The sequence below is a fragment of the Poecile atricapillus genome, chromosome 1, assembly GCF_030490865.1.
Source record: "Poecile atricapillus isolate bPoeAtr1 chromosome 1, bPoeAtr1.hap1, whole genome shotgun sequence".
NCBI lineage: Eukaryota > Metazoa > Chordata > Aves > Passeriformes > Paridae > Poecile > Poecile atricapillus.
In genome coordinates this window covers 78,659,355-78,685,561 of record NC_081249.1, presented here as the reverse complement: position 1 = coordinate 78,685,561, position 26,207 = coordinate 78,659,355, and the positions used below count along the sequence as shown (strand labels likewise).

At 44.6% G+C, this 26,207-nt stretch overlaps 1 protein-coding gene across 1 annotated transcript in view; it reads left to right on the top strand.

The window, feature by feature from the left end:
* The window catches only part of AMOTL1 (angiomotin like 1), a 55,452-nt gene extending 29,893 nt beyond the window's left edge, over positions 1 to 25,559 (top strand). The window contains exons 6-13 of the mRNA XM_058853756.1: positions 342 to 431; positions 6,662 to 6,807; positions 12,596 to 12,745; positions 16,160 to 16,350; positions 17,639 to 17,764; positions 19,003 to 19,229; positions 21,373 to 21,642; positions 22,587 to 25,559. Coding sequence (XP_058709739.1) covers positions 342 to 431; positions 6,662 to 6,807; positions 12,596 to 12,745; positions 16,160 to 16,350; positions 17,639 to 17,764; positions 19,003 to 19,229; positions 21,373 to 21,642; positions 22,587 to 22,690 — 1,304 coding nt within the window. The 3' untranslated portion in view covers positions 22,691 to 25,559. The remainder of the gene's footprint in view (positions 1 to 341; positions 432 to 6,661; positions 6,808 to 12,595; positions 12,746 to 16,159; positions 16,351 to 17,638; positions 17,765 to 19,002; positions 19,230 to 21,372; positions 21,643 to 22,586) is intronic.
* Positions 25,560 to 26,207: the final 648 nt, after the last annotated feature.

Below are 26,207 nucleotides of genomic sequence, written 5' to 3'. Positions count from 1 at the left end.
GGGGCAGCTCTTCACTGCAGGAGAGCAGCCATCCCTTTGCAGAGCTGGGTAATTCAGATTGCAGATGCCTTGTGCATTTTGAGTAGTGTGAGAGATGATTGCCTGGGCATGTCAGCTGTGAATGGCAGAGGCTTTCCTCCCAGTTTCTGTGAATCTGAATAACACAGCTTCATGGAAGAGGTCAAAGGCTTCATCTTTTATGTATGTGTCAGCCTCCATTTTAATATCCTCCTTCAGAGAGTCTATTTATATTGCTCTGCTGGCATGCATCTTATTTTCTTGGTTGGCCTACAATTTTATATACATATATTTATACTTGAAGTATTTCCTGTTTTTTGCAGAACGACTGGAGACAGCCAATAGGCAGCTGGCCAGCAGAGACTTCGATGGGCACGAGGATAAGGCAACAGAGGGCCTTTATGCCACTCAGAGTGAGTACTGTGCTTATCTGTTTGGAAGATGCAGATATATATATATATGCATATATACATGGACATATATATATGGGGAAGGTGAATACTTTGCTTTTAATTGTGGCTTGGTTTTACTCAGCTAATTCATCACGTACTCTTGTTTAAGCTGCAGACGGGATTGTTTAGGGTAGGGTTTTTTCTCTGTGAGCACCAGAACCAAGCAGTGGGAGTTAATGGTAACACAACTTAGCTTATTTTTGATAAATATTTATCTGAAGTTGTGAAGTGTTGCTTGCAGAGATAATCTCTAAGGATTGCATGCTTTTTAGAGAAGCCAGAATCTTCTCTTGGCTGGGAAAAGCTCAGAATGAGCTCTGCTGACTAGTTGTCAGTGCCATGGTTTGACTAACAACAGAAAGAGCAGAGCTCAACCATGCTTTTTACAAAGGACTGAAGTGACATAGATTTTACAGCTTCTATCGCTATGGAAGCATCCATTCCCAATACATAGTAGGATCCCAAAATGACTGGCTGTAGTGCTGCTGATTTCCTTGCCATGCATTGATGTGTGTGTGACCATCCAACCCGAGCAGCTGGATGCTGTGTGGCAGTTTGTGGCTTCTTTTGTATCCTAAGCATCTTCAGCATGCTTCCAGAAGGGTTTGGCCACCTGGAGGCTGTGCAGTGTCTTGTGAGCTTAAATCCCGGTGAAGCTCATGGCTGTGTACAGCTCATCCTTTTGTTTTATCGCACCAAGAGCTTCCTTGGAAGATGAGCTGCAACTGCAGTGGAGAGCCATCCACCTCCATTAGCATTGCGGAGTTTGGAATTATTCAGCATGCCTCATCACCAGCCCTGTAATGTCCAGCAGCTGCTTCAAATGCTAGAGAGCCTTCTCCTGGCTCCCACCAGCAGCAAGGATGCCAGCATGGCTGACTGATACATGTGTGCAACAAACCAGAAAATAATCCAGTGATCTTTTCCATGACGTGTTAGCTTTGCCATATTAGCAAATGGCATAAAGATGTGTAGATAGTGCTACAAATCCAACAGGATGATCTCTGAAGGAAATGGCATTGCTGTATAAATTTTGTCATCCTCAGGAGGAGTTCAAATGGGGTAAGCTGCTCAGTGGAAACTGGAGACTGGGATCTGCTCTCTTCATGTAGAGACAGCCTGGCAGTGTTGTTTTATGCTGTTAGCTACAAGGAGAAGTTAAACCCCCAGAATGGACCCAATTTGAGTTCTTTCCCAGTACATAAACATTCTCTGTGCTTCTACTGATAAATAGCTAGCGGTGAAACTTTGTGCTGTGCACTCATCATATTGCTGCAATCAATTCACAGCTTACAAACAAATATAGCTTTTTGGATCCTATCACATAAGAAGGTCTGGATGCTTGGAGTGTCTCCTGGCTAGGCCAGAGAGCTAAATGTTACTAATGCAATGCAGAGTGCTTCCAAGAATAGAAAAATGGGCACATGTAAAGCAGGTCCTCTTCAGTTGTGTTCTTTGGGCTGCTGGGACACGCACAGTACTGACCTCGATGTCAGGGCATCTACCTTAAACATCCCTCTCAGAGTCCATAAAAGGTTCTGCTTGGAAATCCTGTGTTGCTGACTGCATTTGTACACTGATGTCTGTGTGTTTCTGAGTCTTCCAGAGGGGCAGACCGTGACTCGGGTTTGCTTGTACCTCACTGCTGACCTGGGGGGTTTTGCAAGGACAGTTGTATCTTCCTCATGTCATTTAATGGGATGCACAGGCAGAAGACTGAGAAGAAGGAAACTGAGTTTTAGCTGCTTTATATACACTGAGATTGAAATAGTAATTTTTAGAAGAGGAGAAAAATGTTCGTTGTGGAAGTGATGTTTTGTTTTTTTCCTAAGAGTAACAGGTTATTAAGTAAAAGCAGGTTAGTAAATGCAAATTTTAATTTTCATTAGGAAAGCAAAAGCAAATTTCTGTGTTTGTGGAAGACAGACAGGAAACATGACCCAAGTTATATAAGAAGACTCCAACATCAGCAGTTTCCTAAAAGTTGTCATTTTTAAGCCACTCTGGTGATGAGCTGAAGAAACAAAGATAAGATTCTTGAGGCTGGTAATACTGCATACCAATTTTTCTATGATAAAACTCCAGTAATGGGAAAAACTCCCTGAGAAAGAAATCTGGGAAGGCAGGATGTTAAAGGATCATTACTCAGTTCCTTGCAGAGCTTTCCATTAGCAGTGCAACGGTGCAGAGCAGTCATGCGCTCCGAGATGGAGACTGCAGGTGACAAAAAAGTCTTATTGTTTCCAGTAATAATAGACAAAGCCAGGCCACATGCCTCTAAGGATTGAGTGCTAGGCATTTGTGCCTAGGAGAAACACTACTGTTCTATCAGGGGCTGGAAAATACTCACACTGTATTAGTTTGAAGATAATTATGTGATGTTTTTCTAGGGAAAAGGGTTATTTTTAAGGAAAGGCATGAAGCAGTGACTGATGAAGGCATATGGACACATACAGGCAGGAGAGGAGACACTTAGGAGGAGGCTAAGAGATGCTGTGGGAAGGAAGAGGCAGGAAGATTGAGGATGGTTTCAAGGGCATAGGGCTGAGAGACAGCTTAAATTTTGTATCTTGGGAAAAATATGTTCTGGTGGAGTGTGAGAATTTTGTGTCGTTTTTGTGGGGGGTTTCTGAACTGTGGGAGCACTGTTTATTCAGGTGTCTGGGACAGACTGAGGTCTGTGCCCATCCACATGGCTCTGCATCTGTTAGTGGGGATGTGTGGACAGTTTTAGCAGTGTGTTGATAGAGCCTTATGTTTTGTGAGGGTGTTCAGTTCATGTGCCGTGAACTTGTGCATATATCTCTGTCCCAAATATCCCAGGCAAAGAAATGTTCCCATTTCCAGACCGGAAATAATCAGGAAATAATCTACATTGCTGCTCCAGGCCTCCCTTGGCCCAGCTTTGTCAGCATCAAACCACAGCTGCAGAGGACTGAGTGAGGCTTGGACAGATGGACAGTAGCTCTACTGCTCCTCTGGAGGGAAACCTCAATATCTGGGCCTGGCAACCTGGCCCTATTTAATGTGCAGAGAATTTAGTAAAGCTGAACGGTCTTTAGAGCAGGCAACAAGGTCTTGTCCTCATTTCAGATTCCTTCTGACAGTCAGTCTGGGGAGACTGTCAGAGCATGAGGACCCATCCTGTCTGTCTGTGCTGTCTCACAGCTGTGGCTGTTAGGGAAGGTTGGGCCACTGGAGTTCGCTGGGACACAGCTTGATCTAGGTGAGCAGGAGAAGTGGCTCTTGTGCCCCATCCGGGTACATCAGCTGGTCCGAGGGTGACTGGAGCAGCTGCCGTGGCATACACCTGTGACCAGAGACAGTGGATGGCAGAGCTCCTCCACACATGTGCCATGTCAGGAGCTGCAAGACTGACGAGAGGCTGAAGAAGTCCCTCAGGTTTCACTGAGGAAAGACATGGTCCCTGGAAAGCATCTGTGGAATTAGCAGCTGTGAGTGAAGAGCCACCATTGGGAAATGAAAACCTGCATAAGAGAAATTATTGGAAGTGCTGCAAGGGATGTGGTATGGGAGCCACTCTTGTTTGCAGGAAATCTCCTGCAGCCAAATTAGTCTCAGGCTGCCGTAATTTGATATATTTTCTTCTGCCAGCAGTGGTCATTTTGTAGTAGCAAGGACTGTCTTTAAAATATGTCCATGTTGCCACTCTGCAACATCAGAGCAAGGCAAAAATCAGCTTGGGATGTATTGAGATGGTCATTAAATTGGTCAAATAAGTTGATGCTCGGATGTAACGTGTGCTAAGATGGGAGTCACATCTGAGTTACACTAAATCTGTCATCTCATACCTGTATCTTTTTGTCTAAAGTTTCCATTTCAAAGCAGATTCAAGACTTGTCTATTTTTGATGTGCTTACCCAGCCTGACAAGTCAGAAAGCCTGTTGGAGAAGTACTGAAGCAGCCTCCTTGTTTTTTCCCCTTTCTTCTACCCAGCCAGAATACAGGTGTAATATCCACAGTGTGTGGAGGTACAGTAGTCAGAGGCAGGCTGTAGAAAGTTGTGAGATTACAAAAGTAAAGTACTTTTAAAATGTACCTCCAGGGTTTTACAGGATGAAGCTGATGCAGAGAGGTGTTGAGAGCTGTTCAGGAAATTTTTCTTGCCAGCTTTTTAGTGGTGATTATTTTGTGAATTTGTGTATGATTTCTTTTGGTGGGATAGAAAGTTCAATCCAACAGGGTATGCTGAGGGCTTCAGCTTCTGTGAGTGGATGTTGAAAATGAAGATTCCAAGTCCTGTTTCACTATGTGTTATCCCCATGTGTAACGTGAAACATGGGTTTCAAATCCAGAGCAGAGCATGTGTGGTCCCAGCATGAGGTGGTGGAGTGGAGGGCTGAAATAGCATACATCTTCCAGCTTCCTCACCCTCTAATGACATTAGCACCCTGATAATTTGCTCAGATTTACACTTTTCTACAATAGATATTGCTGTTCCTTCTGGCTAATCTGATTGAAATAAATATTTTTGCATTGAAGGAAGAGGTCTGCATGTTTAATGTAAAATCTTTTGCCAACAAGGGAAGAGGAAGGCCCCCATCATACCAAGAAGGCTAATGGTGCGGTGTCCACAGCACTCACTGGGCTTTGCTTGTGGGCTTTGCAGTGACCAGCATGATGGTGTTGCTGCCAGCATTTTTTATGAGGTGCTCTGAGTTCCTCCTTTTAGGACAGATGAGAAGACAGCTGAGTGGGCTCACCTCATCCACTTTTGCCTTGTTCCACATGGCTCAGCTTGTGTACGTCTCACCTCGCTGCAGGCACCTGCAGATTGTGCATGAATTAAACCTGTTCTCATCCCACTTGACATTAAGGACGAATGTGGCCCTGCTTGGGGGAAGGTGGATGGTTGGGTTTCCAGCTTGAGTGGTCACATTTGGGTGGCTTGAACTGGATGTTTGGGGCAGATTTCCCATGTTTCAGTGTTTTTGAATCAACTTTTCACTTCAGTTAAAAAATGATAAATTATGTAATGCTATGTTTTAAAAATCAAAAATCAAAACAACATTTAATTGATGCCAAATTAATTTTTGGAGGAAATTTTCCTTCCTGGAGGCTTCCTAAGTATCTTATTTTTGTTGTCATTCAGAATGAAGGCCAGATTTTGAAATTTCAGATGTCACTGAATGAAACCTCAATCCCCTGCTCACTCCAGTCATTTAACTATTTGTGTTCTGACATCAGGGATCCAGTGATTGGCCCGTGACACTCGTATTCCCAGAAATGGCTTCTCAGCATTGTCAGGGCAGAAGCAGATGAAGCCAAGCATTTCCCCAGGCAGCTTGCCAGCAAAGTCAATGGTGGGCCTGCAATTTGTTGCTGAAGACAAAGATGTGAGCAGAGCTGACCGCATTTAGCCAGTTGTTTATTTTTTAATGTTGTTTTAAATCTTACCCAAAAAAGGGATGATTTTTCAGCCCAGAGGTTATCTACATGCTTTAGTCTCACTTGCGATGCTTAACGGAAGGGGAGCACTGGTCACTGGGTCCTTAAGTCCTGCAGATCTGGAAGGTCACCCAGGACCCCCATAAGCCTGAAATGTCTCCCACAGCCTCCCTTTTCTCTGCATGGTCAGAGAAAGCGTGTACAGAGGCCTTCTATCAAATTCTTCATTACTGTTCTCCCCTCTCTCCATTTTCAGGCTGTCCAGCACAGATTTCTGTTTACTATTTGGCTTCTTCAGATTTTCTCATGATAAAAAGCATGAGGCACAGCACAGCCCACATCCATGGGGCCGAGGTTTCTTGCCCATTACAGAAGGCAGCAGCATTGAAGCTGGCAGCTACAAGCAGCTCTTGATGTATGGTGTTCTGTAAAAAAGGGCTAGCTGGTGCAAGCCAAAATTTTGCTGGGGGATGTGCTAGCAGTTCAGCAGAATGGAAAGCTGCAAGGCAGTGCTGGGGGGCACAAGTTCTGCCAGTGCAGCTGCAGTCCAAGCTGCTGCTCGTCTCTGCTGCTGGTGTAAGGCTGGGCACTGAGGGGCTAAGCCCTGGCAGCAGAAGCTCCTTGCCTGCTGTGTCTCAGTACTGCGTTGTAAAGGCCCTACTCGCTGCTGCTTTTCATAATTTTTGTTTTTCTAGGGGGGGTGACAGCTTACCTCTGGTTTGTGGCCTGGGGCCTGTGAGCTGTCCTCATGGAGTGGCTCTTATTCTTGTCTTTCTTTCAGACAAAGAGCACTTGAAGGAGAAGGAAAAGTTGGAGATGGAGCTGGCAGCTGTACGTTCAGCCAACGAGGATCAGCGGAGGCACATTGAAATCCTTGACCAAGCCCTAAGCAATGCACAAGCCAAGGTTATCAAGCTGGAAGAGGAGGTGAGGCATGGACAATATTTCTGTGCTCTAAGGATAGACATGTCTCATGGTTAGTCCTTTCTCCACCCAAGTCCTGATTCTCTTCTACCCACAAAGTACTAGGTCTTCCTCTTTCCCTTGCACTTGCCCTTTTATAGAGAAAATGTGTGGTTACAAATACTGAGCCAAACAAGCAAGCAAAGGAGACCATAGATGTGTCAGAAAGCAAAGCCTTAAAGTGTAGCCAGGAACGAGATCAAATTCAGCTAGATGGTGGCTAAAGTAATGATAGTATTTAACAGAAAAATTGAATGAAAAACTGGCTACTCACTAGCCTTTGACTGTGATAGAGACATGTGATGTTAGTGCATCCCATTTCTCACCAAAAAGTACCAGAAAGCTTTTGAGACATGCACAGCAACACAGCAGTGCAGGGCTTGGTGACTTCACATCTAAAAATATCTGTCTGGAAGCAGACTGACTGAGCAGGATTTAGATTGACAGGTTTTATCTGAGAGCTGAAGAGAGCCTATCATATTGTGGGACCCAAGAAGTGCAAAACTCCCAAGAGGTCTTTAAGCAGTAATCGTATAAGCCTGATAGTGAAAATAGGTATTCAGATGGGAAGAGAAATTCCAGGCAGAGGGGGCTCTTTAAACTGACAGAACAATACCTGCTATTAGTTGGAAGTCAAAGCTAGACAAATTCAAAGTGGAAATAATGCTCAGTTTTAACTGTAACTAAGAGTGACATTTTCAGTTCTCCATTACTGGTGAAGAAAGTCTCCATTTATTGTGTTCCTTAAGGACCTTCAAATCAGGAGGCGTGGATCTAGTAACTATTTGAAAGTCTCTACATTCTAGCAGATCGGGCAAAATTGTCAGAACAGGCCTTTTTGACCTTTTAGACCCCTAAAATCTTTGTCCCTGGGACCAACAGAGGGAGAATGTTTTATGGGAAGTAAAAGAGCATGGTCTTTACTATCTAAGTGGCCAGGTCACTGGTGATGGGAAGGCCGCTGATAAACCTCTGCCCTGGCAGGTTTGGTAGAGGTTCAGGCTCTGGCACAGACTGTTGGTGTGATTTTGGGCAGCTCTGTTCGCCTTCAGAGCTTCATTTTCTACCTTTGCCCTCCCCAGGGCTGGACAGAGGAGTGAAGGATGCAAGGGGTATTGTGGGGAGCAGAGAAGGCCTTTCCCAAATACCTGCAATTAACTTAAGTGCCATTCATTGTCTTGGAAAGATGAAGGGAGAATTGACCTGTGATTTTTTAGATGTTTTTAATTAACAATAAAATGACAATGACAGACTCCCTGTTAGGCTAGCCAATGGTTACTTAGAGTCTGGAAAATTTGAAGTACTATATGTGAGTGCTGAAGGCATTGCTGGCTTGTACCTGACCATTGGCCCATTCTGACTCCCTGTTTAGAAACATTTTAAAAACTCCATTTCCTCAGATGGATGGACTCAGCAGCAAGAAGAGGATTGCATTAAGTTTAACTGCTCCTTTGTTAGTTAGACGAAAGCCTGCTCACCATCCAGGTGTATTTGGAGCAGTCCCTTTGGGGGACTTTGGGGCCAGCATATCTTTAATCTGTACATAATTCACTTGACGCTCCCTGGCTGAAAGGCAACCTGAGGTTTTCTATTTGCATTTCATTACAAAGGGCTGAATAAAGGAATGTTTTAGGTGGAAATGCCTGCTTCTACATTCATGGCATCATGCAGGGGATGGGAAGAAATAGTGTTTAGCTTGTGTCTGTCACAGACTGTCAGTGTGGTACTGGCAGGTAACATTGGCTTGCTGAGTAGAGACTAATGAAGGCAGAAGTATATACAGTGATTTCCTGGCAGGTGGTTCAAGAACCTGCCTTGTGCCTGCTGTGTTGTAGTAAGTTTGTTTGCAGCCTTTGGGCTCTAAGAGCCTGGCAGTAGTCAGGTTTTTGTCTAGTCATCCAACAGAAATGTGCCTCTGCTGGATCTTGGACTGTGGACTGGTAGAGCTGAGGGGAGGTTAGATGTTCCCCTCTGAGGAACTCTTAACCTGCTCAGGGCATAGCAGGTGTTATGGAGGTGGTAAATTCCTGCCTGAGGCACTTTAGGTGTTAGAGAGGTGGTAATCTCCTGCCTTGGGCATGGTAGATCTCAGAGGTGACATATATATGAAAGTGATGCCATAGTATTTGCCAGAGTAAATCAGAGTCCTCAGCCTGACAAACCCATGTTGATCTGGTACCTTTAAACTTATTTTTTTCATTCTAGGGGCAGTTCAAATTAATTTTAGCCCAGCTGCTGTGTTTAAATTGTTCAAGGCAATGTCAGGTAGCTTGGGTGAAGTGCAGTTAATCTGGGGTTGCCAGCATGTGCCCAAGCTCCAGCACTCACTTTCCCTTTTGTCCTGTTTCATGGCTGAATCAGAGCACCTTTTCAACAGTCTCCAGTGTTTCTGGATCTTAATTAGACACATGCAGAAGATAAGTTGTAGTGTTAAACCTTCATTTTAAACCAGGGATATTTTCTATAATTTGGAATATATTGAGGAAAACATAAATTCAGTCAAATCAAAATGACTGTTATTATTGTTAACAGAGCTCTAGCTCATGCACTGCTTTGTAAATCTGCCCAGATTTCTTCTACCACCAGCATGTAATTAACAACGTTTTAAATCAAGCCTTGAGAAATAAGCAGTAGCTATTAAGTTGAATTAACATAAGATAGTGTTCTATGTAAATCTGCGTTATCCTGAGTGCCTGCTAGTAGAAGGATTTAATTCAAAATGCGTAGGTGGTATTATCACCACATGTCATTTAGCAGACTGCTGCTGGAATCACGTGTCTGTTCCAGTCTTTGAATAGAAAACTGAATAATTGGAGAGGGGTCAGAAAGCAGCTGTACAATTTATTTGGGGTCCAGAATCTGATCTTTGCTGGGAAGAATTAAAGTGAAAAGTTGTCTGAGCTTCGGTCTGTGCACATGAACATGAATCGCTGAATGGGTAAAATTAGAAGGGAGGCAGTGGGTCATCCGGTCCAGCCTTCCTGCTCAAGCATCCTAGAGCACATGGCACAGGACTGTGTCCAGATGGTTCTTGGTTATCTACAGTGAGGGAGACTCTGCAACCTCTCTGGTCAATCTGTTCCAGTGCTCAGTCACCCACATAGTAAAGAACCCCCAGGCCCTTTTCTGCAGAGCTGCTTTCCAGCAGGTCAGCCCCCGCCCTGTACTGGAGTATGGGGTTATTTCTCCCCAGGTGCAGGGCTCTGCGTTTGCCCCTGTTGAATTTCAGATGGTTCCTCTCTGCTCATCTCTCCAGCCTGCTGAGGTCCTTCTGGAGGGCTGCACAGCCCTCTGGGGTATCGGCAACTCCTCCCAGCTTTGTGTGTGTAGGGAACTTGCTGAGGAGGCCTCTGCCCCTTCACTTAAGTCATTGATTAATAGGTTTAACAATGCTGGGCCCGATATTGAACCTTGGGGGACACCACTACTGACAAGCCTCCAACCCTCTGCCACCCTCTGGGATCTGCTGATCTGGGATTTTAGTCCTCCTCACTGTCCATTCATCCATGGTTCCTGAGTTTACCCATGAGGATGTTGTGAGAGACAGTATTGAAAGCCTTGCTGAAGTTGAAGTAGAAGATATCCACTGACAGGGATAGATGAAGAAGGGATTGCTGTCAGAGAGATTAAACATTGCTATTTAACATAAGAGGAAATAATGAGATGCAGTGTTTGGAGGCTGAAGCTGAGCAAATCAGGCTGAAAATAAAGAGTTAAGAGTAATTAACACTGAAACAATCTTCTTAGTGGATTCTCCATCTCTTACAGTCTTTCATTCAAATCTCATATCTATAAAAATCAATTGTTCCAACTGGAGTTACATTTCTAGCATGGATATTTTTCCAAGACCCACTCATCTTTACTCAGATTTATTTGCTTGGATGATGCCCTTTTAGCCGTAGCTCTTCACATTTATTTTCCTAATCCCTGGGACAAGGGCAGTGTTGAGGCAAGTTTACTGATCAAGTGAAGTAGTGAATTCTTTAATTAAATGCTTCTTGCTCTAGATCACAGTTTGGAAACAGAACAAGAAGTAATTTGGTTAAATTGCACAGGAGAAGGCCAGATTAGGCATTAGGGTAAAAGTTTTCGGGCAGTAAAGGAAAATAAGCTGTGAAGTAGTTTGCAGGGATAGATTGTGTAATTCCTACCCCTGGGTGGTTTTGTAAACACCATATACAGATATGTGCCAGGTTTTTTGTACAGTTGATCCTACCATGCAGCAGGAGGATGGATTGGTACCTCCCCAGTTGTCATCCAGTTTTGGGGGATTTTTGAGTCTGTGTGTCTGTGAGGTGTTGGAGCCTGGTGTCACATGTCTCTGCTTGTAGTCACTCCTCCCTTATGGAGCCATGCTTCACTGGCAACCCAAGTTAATTTTAATTGCAGCATTTTATACTTTGTGTTTTAAATGCATTTGTGATCTTTTTGTTGTGGTTTATGAATCTACAAGCAGAATAGAAAAGCCAGAATTGGCTTGAGAACCTACCTATAAATTTATGAATGTGAGAAGTGCATTGTTGTGTATCTCCTGCAAAATTGTTTTTGAAGGCGGTGGGCATGTGAGCATCATCTCACCCACAAGGGCAGAGGTCTGTGAGTGAGCCCTGGGGCCTAGAGGGCTGCTCCAAAGCCAAGTTGTGGCTGCTGTGGTAAACATGGACCCTGCAGCATTTGGCAGGACATGGGGAGAGCAGATGAGGTCTGCTGCCAGAGAGACCCTGGGTGAGCTCCCTAACCTTCTCTATCCATGCTGGTGTGGCTGGAGGTAATACAAACACCTTCCTACTGCCAAAATAGCACATTCAGCAAGAAGCCTCTGCTGTGTGGGTTTTGCCAAGTTGTGAGCTCCTGAGGAATGCAGTCTTCATGCTGCTGCCAGAGACTAGTGGGATTATAATCTCATTAATTTTCAGGGAAAGCCCAGGGAGCTGTAAGCATTAGCCTAGATTGCAGCAGGGCTAAGGAGGTCACTCTGCCTGTTGTTGGTGCCAGGAGTTAGGGAGGTTTGTTTAGACCAAGCTATGCTTTTGCTGTGAGCAAGCCTGTGTTTCACTTCACCTGTGACATGGATGGATTTAGGGTGACAGAAGAGGAATTCGTACCTCTTTTGGGGTATGCTGCATGGGCAATCTCTGGCTGTAAAACCCTGCATTGCATTGTCATGTTTAGCTCTTCAGTAATTGCATTATAGATGTAAAGAGGGCCTGGCTTTAGCTGCCAGGACATCCCATCTACAGATCAGCATGGACAAGCCTGTGAGCAGGACAGAGTAGGTGGAGCACTTCTGACTGCTGGCACTCCGCTTGTTCCACCAGTGTTGAGCAAATATGCAGGAGTGAGGGAAGAACCCCTCTGTTTGGGAGCAGGCAGTGTGCCAAGGGTCAGCAGTCAATAAAACCCATGGGAATTCCTCTTAACTGGGTCTGTCCTGTGTGTTTGCCCAAAGAGTATCCGCCAACATGACAGCTCTTGCTCAGAAATGATCTGGGGGGTTGATGGTTAATAGATCCTCAGTGGGTGGAAGATCTGGGGCAGCATTCCTTCCAAAAAGGGTAGCTCTGCCCCAGCAGTGCCTGCTGTGCACATTCCCTGCCTGTCAAAGAGACACCATCCTTTTCCTAGAGAAACTCTTGAAAGCAAATGACCAAAGCCATGCTCCAGCCCACTGCATGCCTACAAGTGCCAGGGGTCCCAGCGGCCCAGAGTGGGGTACAGTGCCCTCCAGACTGCTGACCCCCTGTACCCACAGCTGCGCAGGAAGCAGGCCTACGTGGAGAAGGTGGAAAAGCTGCAGCAGGCGCTGACACAGCTGCAGGCAGCCTGTGAGAAGAGGGAGCAGATGGAGCGGCGGCTGCGCACACGCCTGGAGCGAGAGCTGGACTCGCTGAGGATGCAGCAGGTGAGGACAGGGTGATATGGGCAGGACCCCAGCACGGGGCCTTTGGTGTTGATTTTAACAGAGATGGTCACTTGCAGCCCTGCCAGGTGACACCTTGCCTTTGGATTTGGGTTGTTGGGCCTTCCTCTATTCCTTTGGATAGGGTTGTGGATCATTGGAAGTGTTCAAGCTCATATTTTGGAAGGGGCTTTGACCTTGTGAAGTTGAATTTAGATGATCTTTGAAAGTCCCTTCCAGCCCAAAACACTCTATGATTCTTATTCCTGACGTTCAGCAGAGGATGGGGCCATTCTGCTGTGGGGCTCTGGATACAGTTGAGGCCTGCCTGCTGTTGGGCTGAGATGTCCTGCCTCCCCTGCCCAAGGGCAGGCAGGGCAAAATGTTCTTCCAGGTTTCTCTCTCTAGCAATGACAGATTGTGAAAAAACCAGCTCCACACAGAAGGAGGAGAGGAAAGGTGCAGTACACATGAGATTCACCCCAAAAATTTTAGCCAATGTTTCATTGAAAAGGCCAAGTAGTATGATGTGGGATCTGGTAGGAGTAAGACCTACGCCCGTATTTGTTCTGTGCCAAGCTTGATGGATGTGGTTCACAGAAACTTCGATCCATAACAGATCTGGAGCCAAGTGATGTCATCTTCAGACAATAAATTGTTTATATATCAGTCCAGTCCAGAATGGGCTAGGAGTATAGATTTGAATTTCTGTGTGTGACCCCTTGTTTTTCGGCAGGCCTGTGTCTTTAGAGGGGTATTGTTATGCTTGAATTTTATGCACAGTTACTCCTTTGTTGCAACACCTTCATCCCTAAGTCACAAAGGCCAGTCATCTTGAAAAGAGAAAAAAAAAAAAAAGAGAAGAAAAGATAAGGTTACAGGGAGAATTTCCAGGCTGTAGCCTGCACCAAATGCCAAATACATGGGCATTGGCTCTGGAGGAGAGTGAGCAGATATGCTAAATGTATCAAACTACAGCTTGGGGAAAAACCAGCAACATAAGCAAAGCATGATGCTCTTGGAACTCCTGAAGGGCTCACTCATATCTGTCATCACATGCATCTGCTACTATAACCTTTACTTATTTATAAGCCATTAGTGGACACCAAAGCAGCTGTTACACAGAGCTTGTGCTGCCAGAAAGCAGAGGGGCTGATCCCGCTGGCAGCATGCCATTGGGAAATAGCTCTACGGTCAGGGTCAGTGGTTTGCAGAGTCATGAGGCAGCCAGACCTGAGAGCATCCCCTTCCTTCTGGCAGGGCCCCCAGCACTCTTCCCAAGGTATCGCTCTGCTGCTGCTCCCTGCAGACCCTTCTCATTCATCTGTACTCCTTCCTGCTGCTATAGAAGTGTTTTAAGTCTTTTCTTGCCCAGTTCACCTTGGGCTTGGTGTTCAAGTTCTCTCAGTTCCCTCTTTTCCAGCTCTCTTCCAATTTAGCAAAGGAATTAAATGGAATATGATATGCTAATGCCATCTGAGAAAAATACAATTAAAATTTAAGTGAAGGTAAAACTGGAACTAAGAAAGGCTGGGATACAGAGACAAATTGATACATTAAGTAACAGGGATGGACTGTTACTGAAATCCTTGTCTTGGGAGTTCATGCTATGTCTGTTCATTTTCACAGAAAATTCCTCTGTAACTTAGATTGTTTAATTTAATTTTTTTTTTGGTACTGTAATTAGCAATTGGCTTTTGGGTTGACATAGTTTTCAAATGCCTGCACCCATTCCATCTAGTAAGTTTTAAGAGGAAATACTCTTAACTTCTTGTCTTACATATCAGCTTTGAGAGAAAACTTCAGGGTATTTTTGCTATTGTTATCTATACAGTTTGTTTATGATCCACAATGCTGCAGAGACTCATGTGGCATCAAAATACCCCAGCTTTTCACTTCAGAGCTGTCTTCTCTGAGTAATCAAAGTTACAGCTACCGAAACATTTTTTCATTGCAGAGAAAAAAAAGGAGATTTTCTTTTCTTATTTTTACTAGAGTCAGCAGAAGAGACCCAGCACATAAAGAGACAGAGAGAATCTCTTCTGTCCCTGGCTTGCTGGTAGTTGAGTCCAAATGGCAAATCTTCCTTATCACTGACGCACAACTTGGGACCAATAAATAAACTCTTTCAGTCAGCACTGCAGGCTCAGTGTGCAGAACTGGCAGATGTTTTGACTCAGAAGATAATAGGCACCCATCATGTCTCAAGATACCATTTGTAGATCAGGACCACAATTCCAAAATACTGCCTTCCTGACAGAGATTTGACAATATTTTTGCAGGAGCAGAGTCACAGCCATTGTTCCCAAGGGCCTCTCCATACTGCATTCCCAGAAAGTATCTTCCAAACATGCTGTTACTGCACCAGAGGCAAAAGCTTCAGCCCTTCCCTGGTACCTCTGGTTTCAGTAGTACAGCTTTGCCAGTGGAACTTCAAGGTGCAGCATGAATGAGAAGCCAGTGCTCCTGAGAAATGGTTTCCTCTTCAGCACAATACTGTTCACCATGAAGTATAACAAATCTCTTGCATTTTTTATTTAAAAATTAATTTATTTCTACTGAGTTCTTCCAGAGCTTCATGCTTCTCCCTTCAATGTGCACTCATCCCTCTACTGAGCCAAGAACTGGATCTCCCTCTGCTCTCTACCAGCAGTGAGAGGAGCTCAGGGTAACTGCCAATGCTGCTTAGGTGACTTAATTAAGTGCTGTAACTGGGTGGAATAAATCCTGCCTGGACAAGCACTTTTCTTGCAGCATAGATGGAAAGTGTTGCACACCCATTGCTGCTTGTCAGTGTCCCATGGGAGCCACCCCACAGGTGCCTGGGGATCTTCTGTCCCTCTAGTTAGAAAGTTAGCTGTTACACCACAGATAGCATCCCCTGAGGGCACAAGACAACTGATGTGCCAGAAGAGACAAGCTTAAATGCATGGCTGGGATATTTTCCCAGCTGCTGCTTTAAACAGGGTACATTTAACTAGGTCACAAGGTACTTTTTTTTTCAGCTTTAATATATAAACCCTCTGGTAATACTGCCTGTTCCATACTAAACATGGCCCAGCCATGGGCATGAGGTCCCAGCAAGAAGATCTTTTAAAACTTTATTGCTTCTTTTCTACCAACTTTTTTTCCTACTTTTGTCCTTGGCTTGGGGTATCCCAGGAAATCTCTGCACATCCAGGGTTTGCAGCCAAATCCCTGCTTCAGTCAGCATGGTCTGGAGAAGCATGTGCTAGGGTTGCACATACAGTCAACTCACTTGTTCTCCTGCAAGCTAAGGGGTTTAGCCTGGGATTTCCACCTGCCTCTGTCAAAAGACATGGGGATGTCCTTGTATGTGCCAGAAAACTGAGGAAAAAAGGGTCAGCTCACCATGCTTGGCAGGGTGTGAACATCTGTCACTGTTTCCACTGGCAGAGGCAGGGCAACTACCAGGCAAGCAGCCTTCCGGAGCATAATGCCCCAGCCCTCATGGAGTTGGTGCGGGAGAAGGAGGAGAGGATCCTGGCCTTGGAAGCTGACATGACCAAGTGGGAGCAGAAGTATCTGGAGGAGAGTACCATCCGGCACTTTGCCATGAATGCTGCAGCTACAGCTGCAACAGAGAGGTAAGGTGATCTTGCTGCAAGCAGGCAGCTCTGTCCACTATGGAAAGCATGGTAAAATAATACATAAATGGGTGTTTTCTTAAGGCTGGATGTTTCTTGCCTTTCCCTGCTGAGTTGTACTGCCAGGGTTAATGCACTTCTCCAGGGTGTCATGCCAGTGAAATAGAATAGTTGGTTGAGACAGAATTTGTCCTTCTGACCAGGTGTGAAAGTTTATCAAATCTAGGCATCAGGTTGAAGCAATGGCTTCTGCCAGTCTCAAGGTGCCAAATTACACAGCACAGGTAAGGCAGCTCCTCCCAGTACCCTGGCAGAGTGAACAGGGACTTGGTATATGGCTGCAGCGAGGTTGTTTAACCTAGTTTTAAAAGCCTGTAATAAGGGAAATTTTGTTACCTAAGTACCCTTTTTCACCATTTCATTAATCTTCAAACTAAAATGTTTTTCCTGATAGATAAGCTAAGCTTCTTTAGTGCAAATTACCTTGACTGATTCTTGTCCTTTCCAGGAATACAGGATGAACAGACTACTGTTGATGTTCAAACAGCCTTGTAAATATTGGAAGACAGATATCCCCTGTTGCATTTTCCCTGGTCTGAACTAGCTTCCTCCCCTCAGCCATTCCTGACGTGCCCTAGTGTAAACCCTTTCCCATTCACATTGCCTATGTCTGGACTATCTGTCTCCAGTTTGTCTGTGTCAAAGCGAGGCGACCAAATGCACCAAAGGCAGTCATACTTCCCACCCATCAGGAGGATGGGGTAGTTAACTTCTCACCCCAGTTTCTTAGGAACCAAATCCCCAGAAAACATCCTAAAATGAGTTTTCCCTTTGAAATGCATTTAGGTGTGTGACTCAGGATGGACTTTCCTTTTGCACTCCAGTCTAGGCAGAAATTCCTGTGCTGTTTTTCAACTTTCAAAGAGCAGAGCTCTTGTTACTGGTTCATGATGTAGTCTTGTTGACTTGGGATCTGGTGAGTCGGTCCCTCTGATATCTGACCCTATCCTTCTGGGTGGCTGTTAGTCCTGTGGATCACCCATGGTTCCAGCATGCTCTCTGTTACTTTAACCCAGTTAAATGAGTGGCATTAATGATCCAGCCCAAGACAAGAGAAGCCTGCAACAGGATGCCCTGATGCCAGGTAGGCATCGCTTGACAGACAGCCATTGCTGGCTTGCTCTTTGAGCAGGGGTTTGGGGTTTTCTTTACAAGTTTCAATCTCACTTGCAAAAGCCACCCTCACAGTCTCAGGAGCCTGACTCACCATAGTGAACCTCTTTTCCAGGGATGCCTCGGCCCCGAGCCACTCACACAACGGCAGCTACGGCGAGATGGCGCTGGAGGTGCGGGGCTGGCAGGAGGAGGAGGAGATCGTGCAAGCCAACCGCCGCTGCCAGGACATGGAGTACACGTAAGAGATACCGTGCCATTCCTGCTTGTTGTGGTGTTGGGGCTGGATTCACATAAACCAGGATGCCCTTCTGTTCCTTCCTACATGCCTGGAAAGGATGGGCATGGCTTCACTTTGACTTAGTTTTGCTCTTTAGCATTCAAACAGGGATTAAAGACTTGTCATTAGATAACTTCCTCTTTACCTTCCTGTTAAGCCTTCTGTGGCAAACTCAACATTTTTACAAAGCAGAGGCTGTTCCACTATTAAAAGTAGTCTGGCATCCAAGGACACAGAATTGCAGACACTTTTATAAAAAAGGTGTATTTGTTGCTTGTGGAAAATACTGGTGATTATTTTTACTGGGTTGGGTTTTGTTTTTCACTCACAGATGCAAGTTAATCCTGCTTCCAGGGAAGCAGTGGAGTTTGCCACTGCCTTCATAAATATAAATTAGCATCTTGTGTTTACACTGCTAATTAAATGTATAAAACTAATGCTTTTACTGCTTCACAAAATGCACCTGCATTGTATTATATATTGTACAGCACAGTCAGGCTAGTCATTTGACTATCAAAGTCTACAAATTTTTTGAGAAATATAGTTTTGTATCTGCTCAGTATGATTTGTTGTTAATAATTTCTGAAGAACAGTTCAGACAACCACATTTTTTTAGTGATTTGAGAGTTTTCAGGGTTTGTATGAGAGAAGAAGTGAGCTTTTCTCAGCTCTGAACACTATGTGCTGATTGTTTTTGCAGCAGTGAGGGTGAAGGAAGAGCCCAGACCACCTCTAAGAGAAACCAAAAGGAACTCACTTCAGCAGGTCTTTACTCCAGCTGACAACAGACCTGAGTCCTGGGGTTAACTCAGTCTGCCAAAGCATAGTGTTCAGATTTAGCCCTGATGTATTACAGGAGTGAAAATTGCCTACGTACTTGTATTGTAAAGGTAGCAATGTGCAGCCTGGTCAGGATACTGCCCACTGGTTCTGCTGTGTTAGTAAAATCATAGCATAGATGGGTTCAGTTAACCTTGCACGAAAGTTTTAGCTTAATAGGTAGAAATACTGTCTGTTTTGAAGTGCATGGTTATCTTTGGAGGAACTTCTGGGAGCTGTCTTGTCCAAGTATCCATAACCAGAGAGGACAGAGCAGCAGGGCATCTGCTTGGGGACCTCCCTGCTGCCTCCAGGTGTGGAGACCTGCCCATATGAATGCTTTTTCCATTCCTGTAAGCAGAACATTCATATTTTGGCAGAATAAAGAATCTCCATGCCAAAATAATTGAGAAGGATGCCATGATCAAGGTCCTTCAGCAGCGGTCACGCAAGGACCCTGGGAAAGCTGACAGCGCCAGCCTGCGACCGGCTCGGTCCGTGCCGTCCATTGCCGCTGCTACAGGCGTGCATTCGCGCCAGACCTCGCTCACCAGCAACCAGATAGCTGAGGAGAGGAAGGAAGAAAAGCTCTGGAAGGGAAGCATAGGTGAGTTCAGCTTTTGCTTAAGCTTTGTGTCGTGGTTTTAAACCAGTAATTAACAAAAAGGGGAAAAAAGGAATTATTTATTTCTTGCTGTGAGATATGGATTAAAATAAGAGCAAACCAGGCATAAAACTTAAAAGGAATAAAGAAGAGTTTATTGACAAACTACAAGAATAAGAACACCAGAATAAACTTTTAGAAAAACCTTTTCATTTCTCACTGCTCACTATTCTTTTGTTTACATGACAACAGAGACAAAAACTGTATAATTTTGATGGTTTAAACAGTTCTAATTCTTTCCATAGTCTTTTCCTCAGTTTCTGTAGAGAAACAGAAGTTCCTTTCTGTTAATTTATGGAGTTTGTCACAAGAAAACTATTTTTGTTATAGTTTCTCGTTTCTCTGATATCAGCTGCTCAGAGCTACTGTTATTAAAGCCCACCCCTCCCATTCTACATCACTCTGAAAATGTGTTATGGGTCATGAGTTTGAAGATAGCATTTTTAAGGATAAGTTAGTCAAAGGCAAAAAAAGTATTCTTCATCTGCTTCTGTGAGCTTCACTAAGAAACAGTTTTTCTCATTGCCTCTCAAGGCTTCAAATTTCTCAGCACTTCACTATACCACAATTACTTCACTTATTACTTAAATTTACACTTTGAACACCTTATTCCTCTCCATACTCTATTATGAATTAAAGGGGTTTTTCTCAAGACTTCATTGTCCATTTCCATAGTTTTAACAGAAAGATATTTCAGCTTAATTAAAGCATCTCCTTAATTCTCTACCTTTCTTGAAGTCTCTTTTCTTTCTTGCCACTAGTAGTTTATAAAGTCTCTTTTCATGTTGATCACTCTCCTTTTCTCTCTCTGGATGAAAAGATTAATCCGCAAGTCTCATCTGGATAAGAAAGAGTTAAAATCTTGCCCAAGCTTTTGTAGATGGTTCGGTGATCTCTGCTGAACAGGAGCTGGAGCCGTCTGCGCTGGAAAGTTCTTCATAGCTGCTTTTAGAGAGCGTGGTCTCTGTCTTTGCTTGCTGCAGGCTCAGAGTTCCTTTCCTCTTTCACTCAGCAGTTTTCTAGTGAATGTAGTTACAGCAAAACCTCCAGCTGAACCAGAGATCGGGCCGAGCCCGGCCCAGCCCGACCTAGCTCGGGGCAAGCCTCATCTCCCGGCCGGGAGACGAGAGACGCGGCGGGCCCGGCCCGGCCCCTGCCCGGCCACATGGCTTGGGCAGGGAACCGGAGGCCAGCCGGAGCTCCGCCACGCTTCACAGTCAGGAAAACAAAAAAGCACTACAGACTTCTGGGTGTACACTTTAAGGTGGGGTTCACGAGTTGATTCTACTTTTCAATGGCTAAAACTGCTGTCAATTCTCAGCAATGACCGATAATTGGTCAAGAGAAAAGACTCCCAGGAGACCCCAGCAACTTTAACTTTCTTAAAGGTAAAGGAACTTTATGACACTTTGGTTCATCCATCACTTCATCCTTAATCCTTCTGCCTAAGCTTAGCAAAAGTGCCTTGGCACGCATTGCCCTGACAGCTCATTTCCAGAGCACTTTCCATGGGCAGAATGTGTGTCCTTGTGCTTAAGTGAAAAAACAGACATTCTTTAACCTCACATTATATCTTAATTACATTTTTAATCCTATTAAATAATTCTGCACTGATTATAGAAAGCCATAGTTGAGGGAAGTTCTCCCAGATAAAAGCACATAATCTTTGCAACTTTATGGGAATAAATAACGAAGTTGGGCTATAAATAAAGCCTGAGTAAAATTAATCAAAAGGGTGAGCATCCTGTTGGATAGGGCAGCATGATGTGATGTGGCAGTTGAATGGGAAAATCAGTGCAGGACTGCCCGTTGTTTGGGGCCACGTGGGATGGGGGTGTGGAAGTGTGCAAGGCTGTGTTGTGATTAAGTGCCACGGGGATGGGTGTGTAGAGGGGGAGGCAGGGGGGGGAAGCTGCTTTCAAAAAGCTGTTTTAAAGGAAAGTACCATATGGATGCCAGAAAAAGGGGAAAAACTAAGCTGAACTGAATGACTGGAGCCATACCCAGCATCTTGTAGCTCCGGGGTGGGACGGGGGACATCACATACATTTGAGCCAAGATGTAACTGATCTCTATGTGTTTTCAGGGCTGCTCTTGGGAAAGGAGCACCATGACCACCCATCAGGCCCCTCACTGCCTCCGCCTCTGCCCTCCTTGTCTTGCCTGCCTGTCCCAGTGCCGGCAGCCTCCCACGCAAAGACAGGCAGCAAAGACAGCAGCACCCAGACAGACAAAACCGCTGAGCTCTTCTGGCCCGCCACTGCCTCCTTCCCTGGCCGGGGACGCCTGGGTACCACCCCGTCACACAGCCCAGCCCCACGGCCCCTGGGGACACGAGTGGCCAGCGAGAAACTGGGTGAGCTCTGCCAGATCCCCCATCAGTGCAACATGTCAGCACCCCTGGGGCTATTAACAATCCCCAGAGACACATCATAAATGGGGGCAAGGTGTGGGTATGTGGTGCTGCCACAGTTTGTAAGGTATGGTGGAGGTTTCTTCAGGGAAACTGAAACTCTAAAGAGAGAACTTTCTAAGGCTGTCCAGAGTGGTTTTGCAGAGCTTTGTGCTTGGCAGCTTCTGTAAAGCTCCATTAGTTTGTGGCAGGCAGAATTTGCAATTATTCATGCTGCCAGGTATAAAATTGTAGTTTCACACCTTGAAAACACTCCACACCTGCTCACAGACTCTTCACCTTTTTTTCCACTGAAAACATGATTAGTTAAAGCACCATCTTCTCCCTAATTATTAAAGGAAAGCTGGGGGAAATAGTAAGGGGAAAGTGGAGATATTTTTGGGGGGGGGGATGATGAAGTACAATTTTAGTTATTTTTGAAAGGTGTAAACTGCTGGTTTGCAGCCCCAGCAAAGGAGACATTTATTTTGTGCACATTATTTTGAAAAAGCCTGTTTCTTTCCTCTTTCCTCTCAAAAGCAAGTTTTCCCTCTAAAATCATGCTATGTATCATTAAAAGGGCTGACTATCACAGAACTAGGTGGTCTTTAGCATCCCTTCCAACTCAGACCATTCTGTGATTTTAGCTAATGAGGTTCTTTGGTCTGTACCTCTTAAATACCAACTCTGTGCCTGTTCACAGCATCTGTGCACACCGGCACACCTGCTGTCATTGTGCAGGGAATTCAGCATCACACGTTCTTAGTGTCCTGAACAAATTTGGCTTTCAGTGTGTAGGATCTACAGGCAATACATGCCCCACCTTCAGGGAATGAGTTGATATTTTCTTTGAACAAATTGCTGTTGAATTTGGACTGAAGATGGACTTTCCCTTCTTTCCTTTGCAGAGAACTCCAGCCATGGGAAGCTGCCTGACAGCAAAGGCAGAGTGAGCAGCCTGCTCCACAAACCTGAGTTTCCAGATACAGACATGATGGAAGTCCTCATCTGAGCAGAGGACAGCATCTCTGGGATTTTGTGTGTGTACAGCCAGCCCAAGATGGTCCTCAGCGTGCCAACCTTGAAAAGTAACCTTGAGTGTCTGAAAAAAGACAAAGTTTATTCCCAAATTGAAGCTAGAGCCTGGTATGTTGGGACTTTTGACCAGGCGAGAAGTCGAGAGCACTGAAGAAGAGTGATGATTTTCTGAAATTGAGATTTTCTGAACAGAAAGGGTTGTTGAAAATGGAAAGTGGTGTGAGAAGGGGAGTGTTGAGGAAGAAGGATACTGTGTTTTCTGGCATAAAGAGAAAATAGTGAAGTTACAGACTGGTTGCATGCTGCTGTTTTCCTGCCTCTGCAACCAGGACAGGGAGTGAAATCCTGTCTCTCTGGAGGCCAGAGAGAGTTTCTGAGTAATCCAGGAAAAACTTGCATCTTCCTCAGTATCAATGCATTTCTCAAAAGTTTTAGTCTCAAAAATTTCACTTCTTAAATTTTTGTGAATAACTGGTCTGTAGATGTTCATGGCAGGTTCTTGTAAGTATTTGTTTGAAGTGGCATTGGTGTGGCTTTCCTGGGCAGGCAGGTCAGGTGCCTCTTTCCTGGCTGGACAAGTGTTTCTCTTGGAGCCGAATTTACAGTACAAATATTCATGTCTTGCAACCTCAGAGCTTGCTAAGACTTCTTTTTTTGATAGGAGCAGTTGATGCCTTGAATTCTCCTGGTGGATGAATGTAGAAGGAGGAGGGAAGACCTTGCTGAAGCAAATCCTATTGTAAGCATAGGAAAGTTTCAGGAGGGAAAGTTGGGGGAGAATCCCAGCAGCTCCCTAAAGGGCTGTGCATTATAGAGTTCCTTTAGAGGGGAGCTGCATGGGTTTGTTTTTAGAGGAGTTACGCTGGGTTCGCATGTGAGATCAGAAGATAGCTCTTTCTGGGCACTGGTTCATAATATTGGAAGAATCAGTATGTTTGTGGTAAGAACAAGATTTTTCCTTACTTTCAATTATTATAGCCAAATCCTACCTTCTTTAAGCTTGCAATCCTGCTGTTCAAGCTGATGTGGGACTGGACATTAAGGAGTGCAGGAAGGAGCAGTCTGGGAAGGGTTTAACTGCAAAGCAGTATGCAAGCATCATGTGTTTTCTGTGCTGAGCTGCGGTTTCTTTTCACCTTATTTTACCCAGGGTGGAACATTTCTTATTTTCAGCTCTATCCCTGAACTCAGTAAGAGGCAGCCAACTCACCCACAGTGTTGCTCGTGGCTTTGTGCACTGCACATGCCGATGGGGAAATTTTCCTCAGTGAGGCATTTCTGTATTGGCTTTGCAGTTCCTGAGCCTTGTGGTGCACCATAATGACTTAAAGGAGGTCTTGGCTTTGGGAAAAAGAGCGATGGTATCTAATGTGAAGCTGCCTAGAGTGGAAAAACGATGGGTGCTAGAAGTAATCATGCACTCAGGTCTGGCTCAGGGTCACCTCTTCCCGTAGGTGACAAATCAGAGCCCTTGACTGTTGAGAACACCAGGCATTTTAAACCCTGCTTTCGCCAAAAACTGAAGTCCTTGTGAACTCAAAGCCTTCACAGGCCAGAGCCTTGTGCTCAATACTGCCTAGCTGATACCTTTATTTTAAAAAGAACAAAATGGCTATGTTAAAGCTATGCACTTATTTTTGCGTGTACCTAGAATTAGATGTATGTTGTTGTCACCCACTTTCTGAGTTTTGCACTTGTTAAACAAATTAGTGGTAGGTAGGTTGTGTAGCAAACAAACTGTGTGTTTCAAGTATTAGCAGCTTTGCATTGTGAAACCAAAGGTGTAAAACCCTTGGAAGATGTTATGCAGCTTAATATATGCCTTGTAAGATAATTTTTTTTCCTCTAAAGTTAATTTAAATGTAATTGTTTGCATAAGAGCCAGGACTGCGTGTGACATCACCACTGACCCACTGTCGTGGCCCTTCCTCAAGTGTCTATGGTAGGAATGGGGCAGGAGAAAGACAAATCAAGGGAATACAAGTAAAATGTTGGTGAATTTTTAATTGCATCACTTTTTATCCAAGAAATAAGGATACCCAGGTGCTTGGAAGTCCCTAAGCATTTTGTTACCAGCTGTAATATTTCTTTTGCTGAAACTCTTCAGTAAGTTGTGTGCAGGCAGACAGTGAGGCGTCCAGGAGAAACAGTGCTGGATCAGCATGGATCAGCTCTCAGTTATGTTTGGTAGTGGTTCAGCTCGATTTCTCCAAGTCAGCTAGAGTACAGCACTCCTCCTTGGGGAGACCACAGCCTCTCCAGTTTCTGCTATACAAAGCTGGCTTTACACTTGATGCTGCCCCAGATTCATGGTCACATATAGGAGACTGTTAGAGTGTAGGCAACAGCTCAAATAAACCAAAAGGTTCATTCTCACCAATTGTGTTGAACTCAAGAGATGTTAGTTTTCCTGGAGGGAAAGTCTGGAGGACTGGTGTGTCCCTCTCCAGCCCAAGCACAAACAGGACTTGCACGGAGTACTACTGCCATATATCAGCCCCGCTGAGCAGAGCAGTGCAGCTCCATTTGTGCTAGCTTTCCCAAATCTTTGAACTGTTTTGTGTTTTTGGGAAACTGTGCTGTAGCCATTCCAGGTGATGTCAGTGGTAACTAGTTGTAAAATACTGTTATTTTTTATTGTTGTTGGTTGTATAGAGAAGTTTGTGTACAGTGTTGTACAGCTGGAGGGTTATTTGTACATAGGGGGAAAATGAAGGACGTTTTGTGTCACCCCCAGCAAATGTTGATATTGTTGGTCAGCCAAAGATTTCTTACTCTTTGCTGTTTAAATTTGTGCCTTACTATTGTAGATAATAAATGTATAAACATGTTTATTTTCTCACTTTTCCAGTGTGAATACATTAAGTCCTCCAGAAGAAAGGACTTTAAAAAAATTCTTTCAGCTTTGAAAACAGTGTGCTAAGACTAAGAGGGGATACCTCAGGGACTTTAAAGGTTGCATCTTCTCCATTTTTCACACGTGTTAATGAAAGGCCCCACAGCTGGTGACACCAGTAGGTGTATCTGGGCATGGAATCAGTGGGTCTCCATGGCAGAGGATCAAACTGGGAGCTTGCCCAAGCAAGAAGAGCATGATTTTAGAGATGATCAAGAAGAGATGATTTTAGTGAGAGCATCTTCACTGGAAGGAAATGAGAGGGGAAACTTAATGAGATACTTCGGTGAAGATACAAATATTTTTTAGCTCTATGTTCCTGCTAAGCACAGAACTCCCACTGTTTTTTTTGTATTTTTTTCTGGAGTGTCTGGGACTTCTTTATTTGGTAGATGTTTCCTCGGTGTGAGTGAGGTACCTAAATATCTTTTATATCTAGATGTTCTTGAATTATATACTGTGCTCAGTAAGGAATATAGACCAGATCCCATTACATGCTGTAGTGCTGGCAAGGAGAATGCTCCAGTCTGGTGGAAATATTGTTCCTATGTTTGTTTATGCAACTGAAATAAATGGGGGGAAGGGAGCAAAAGTT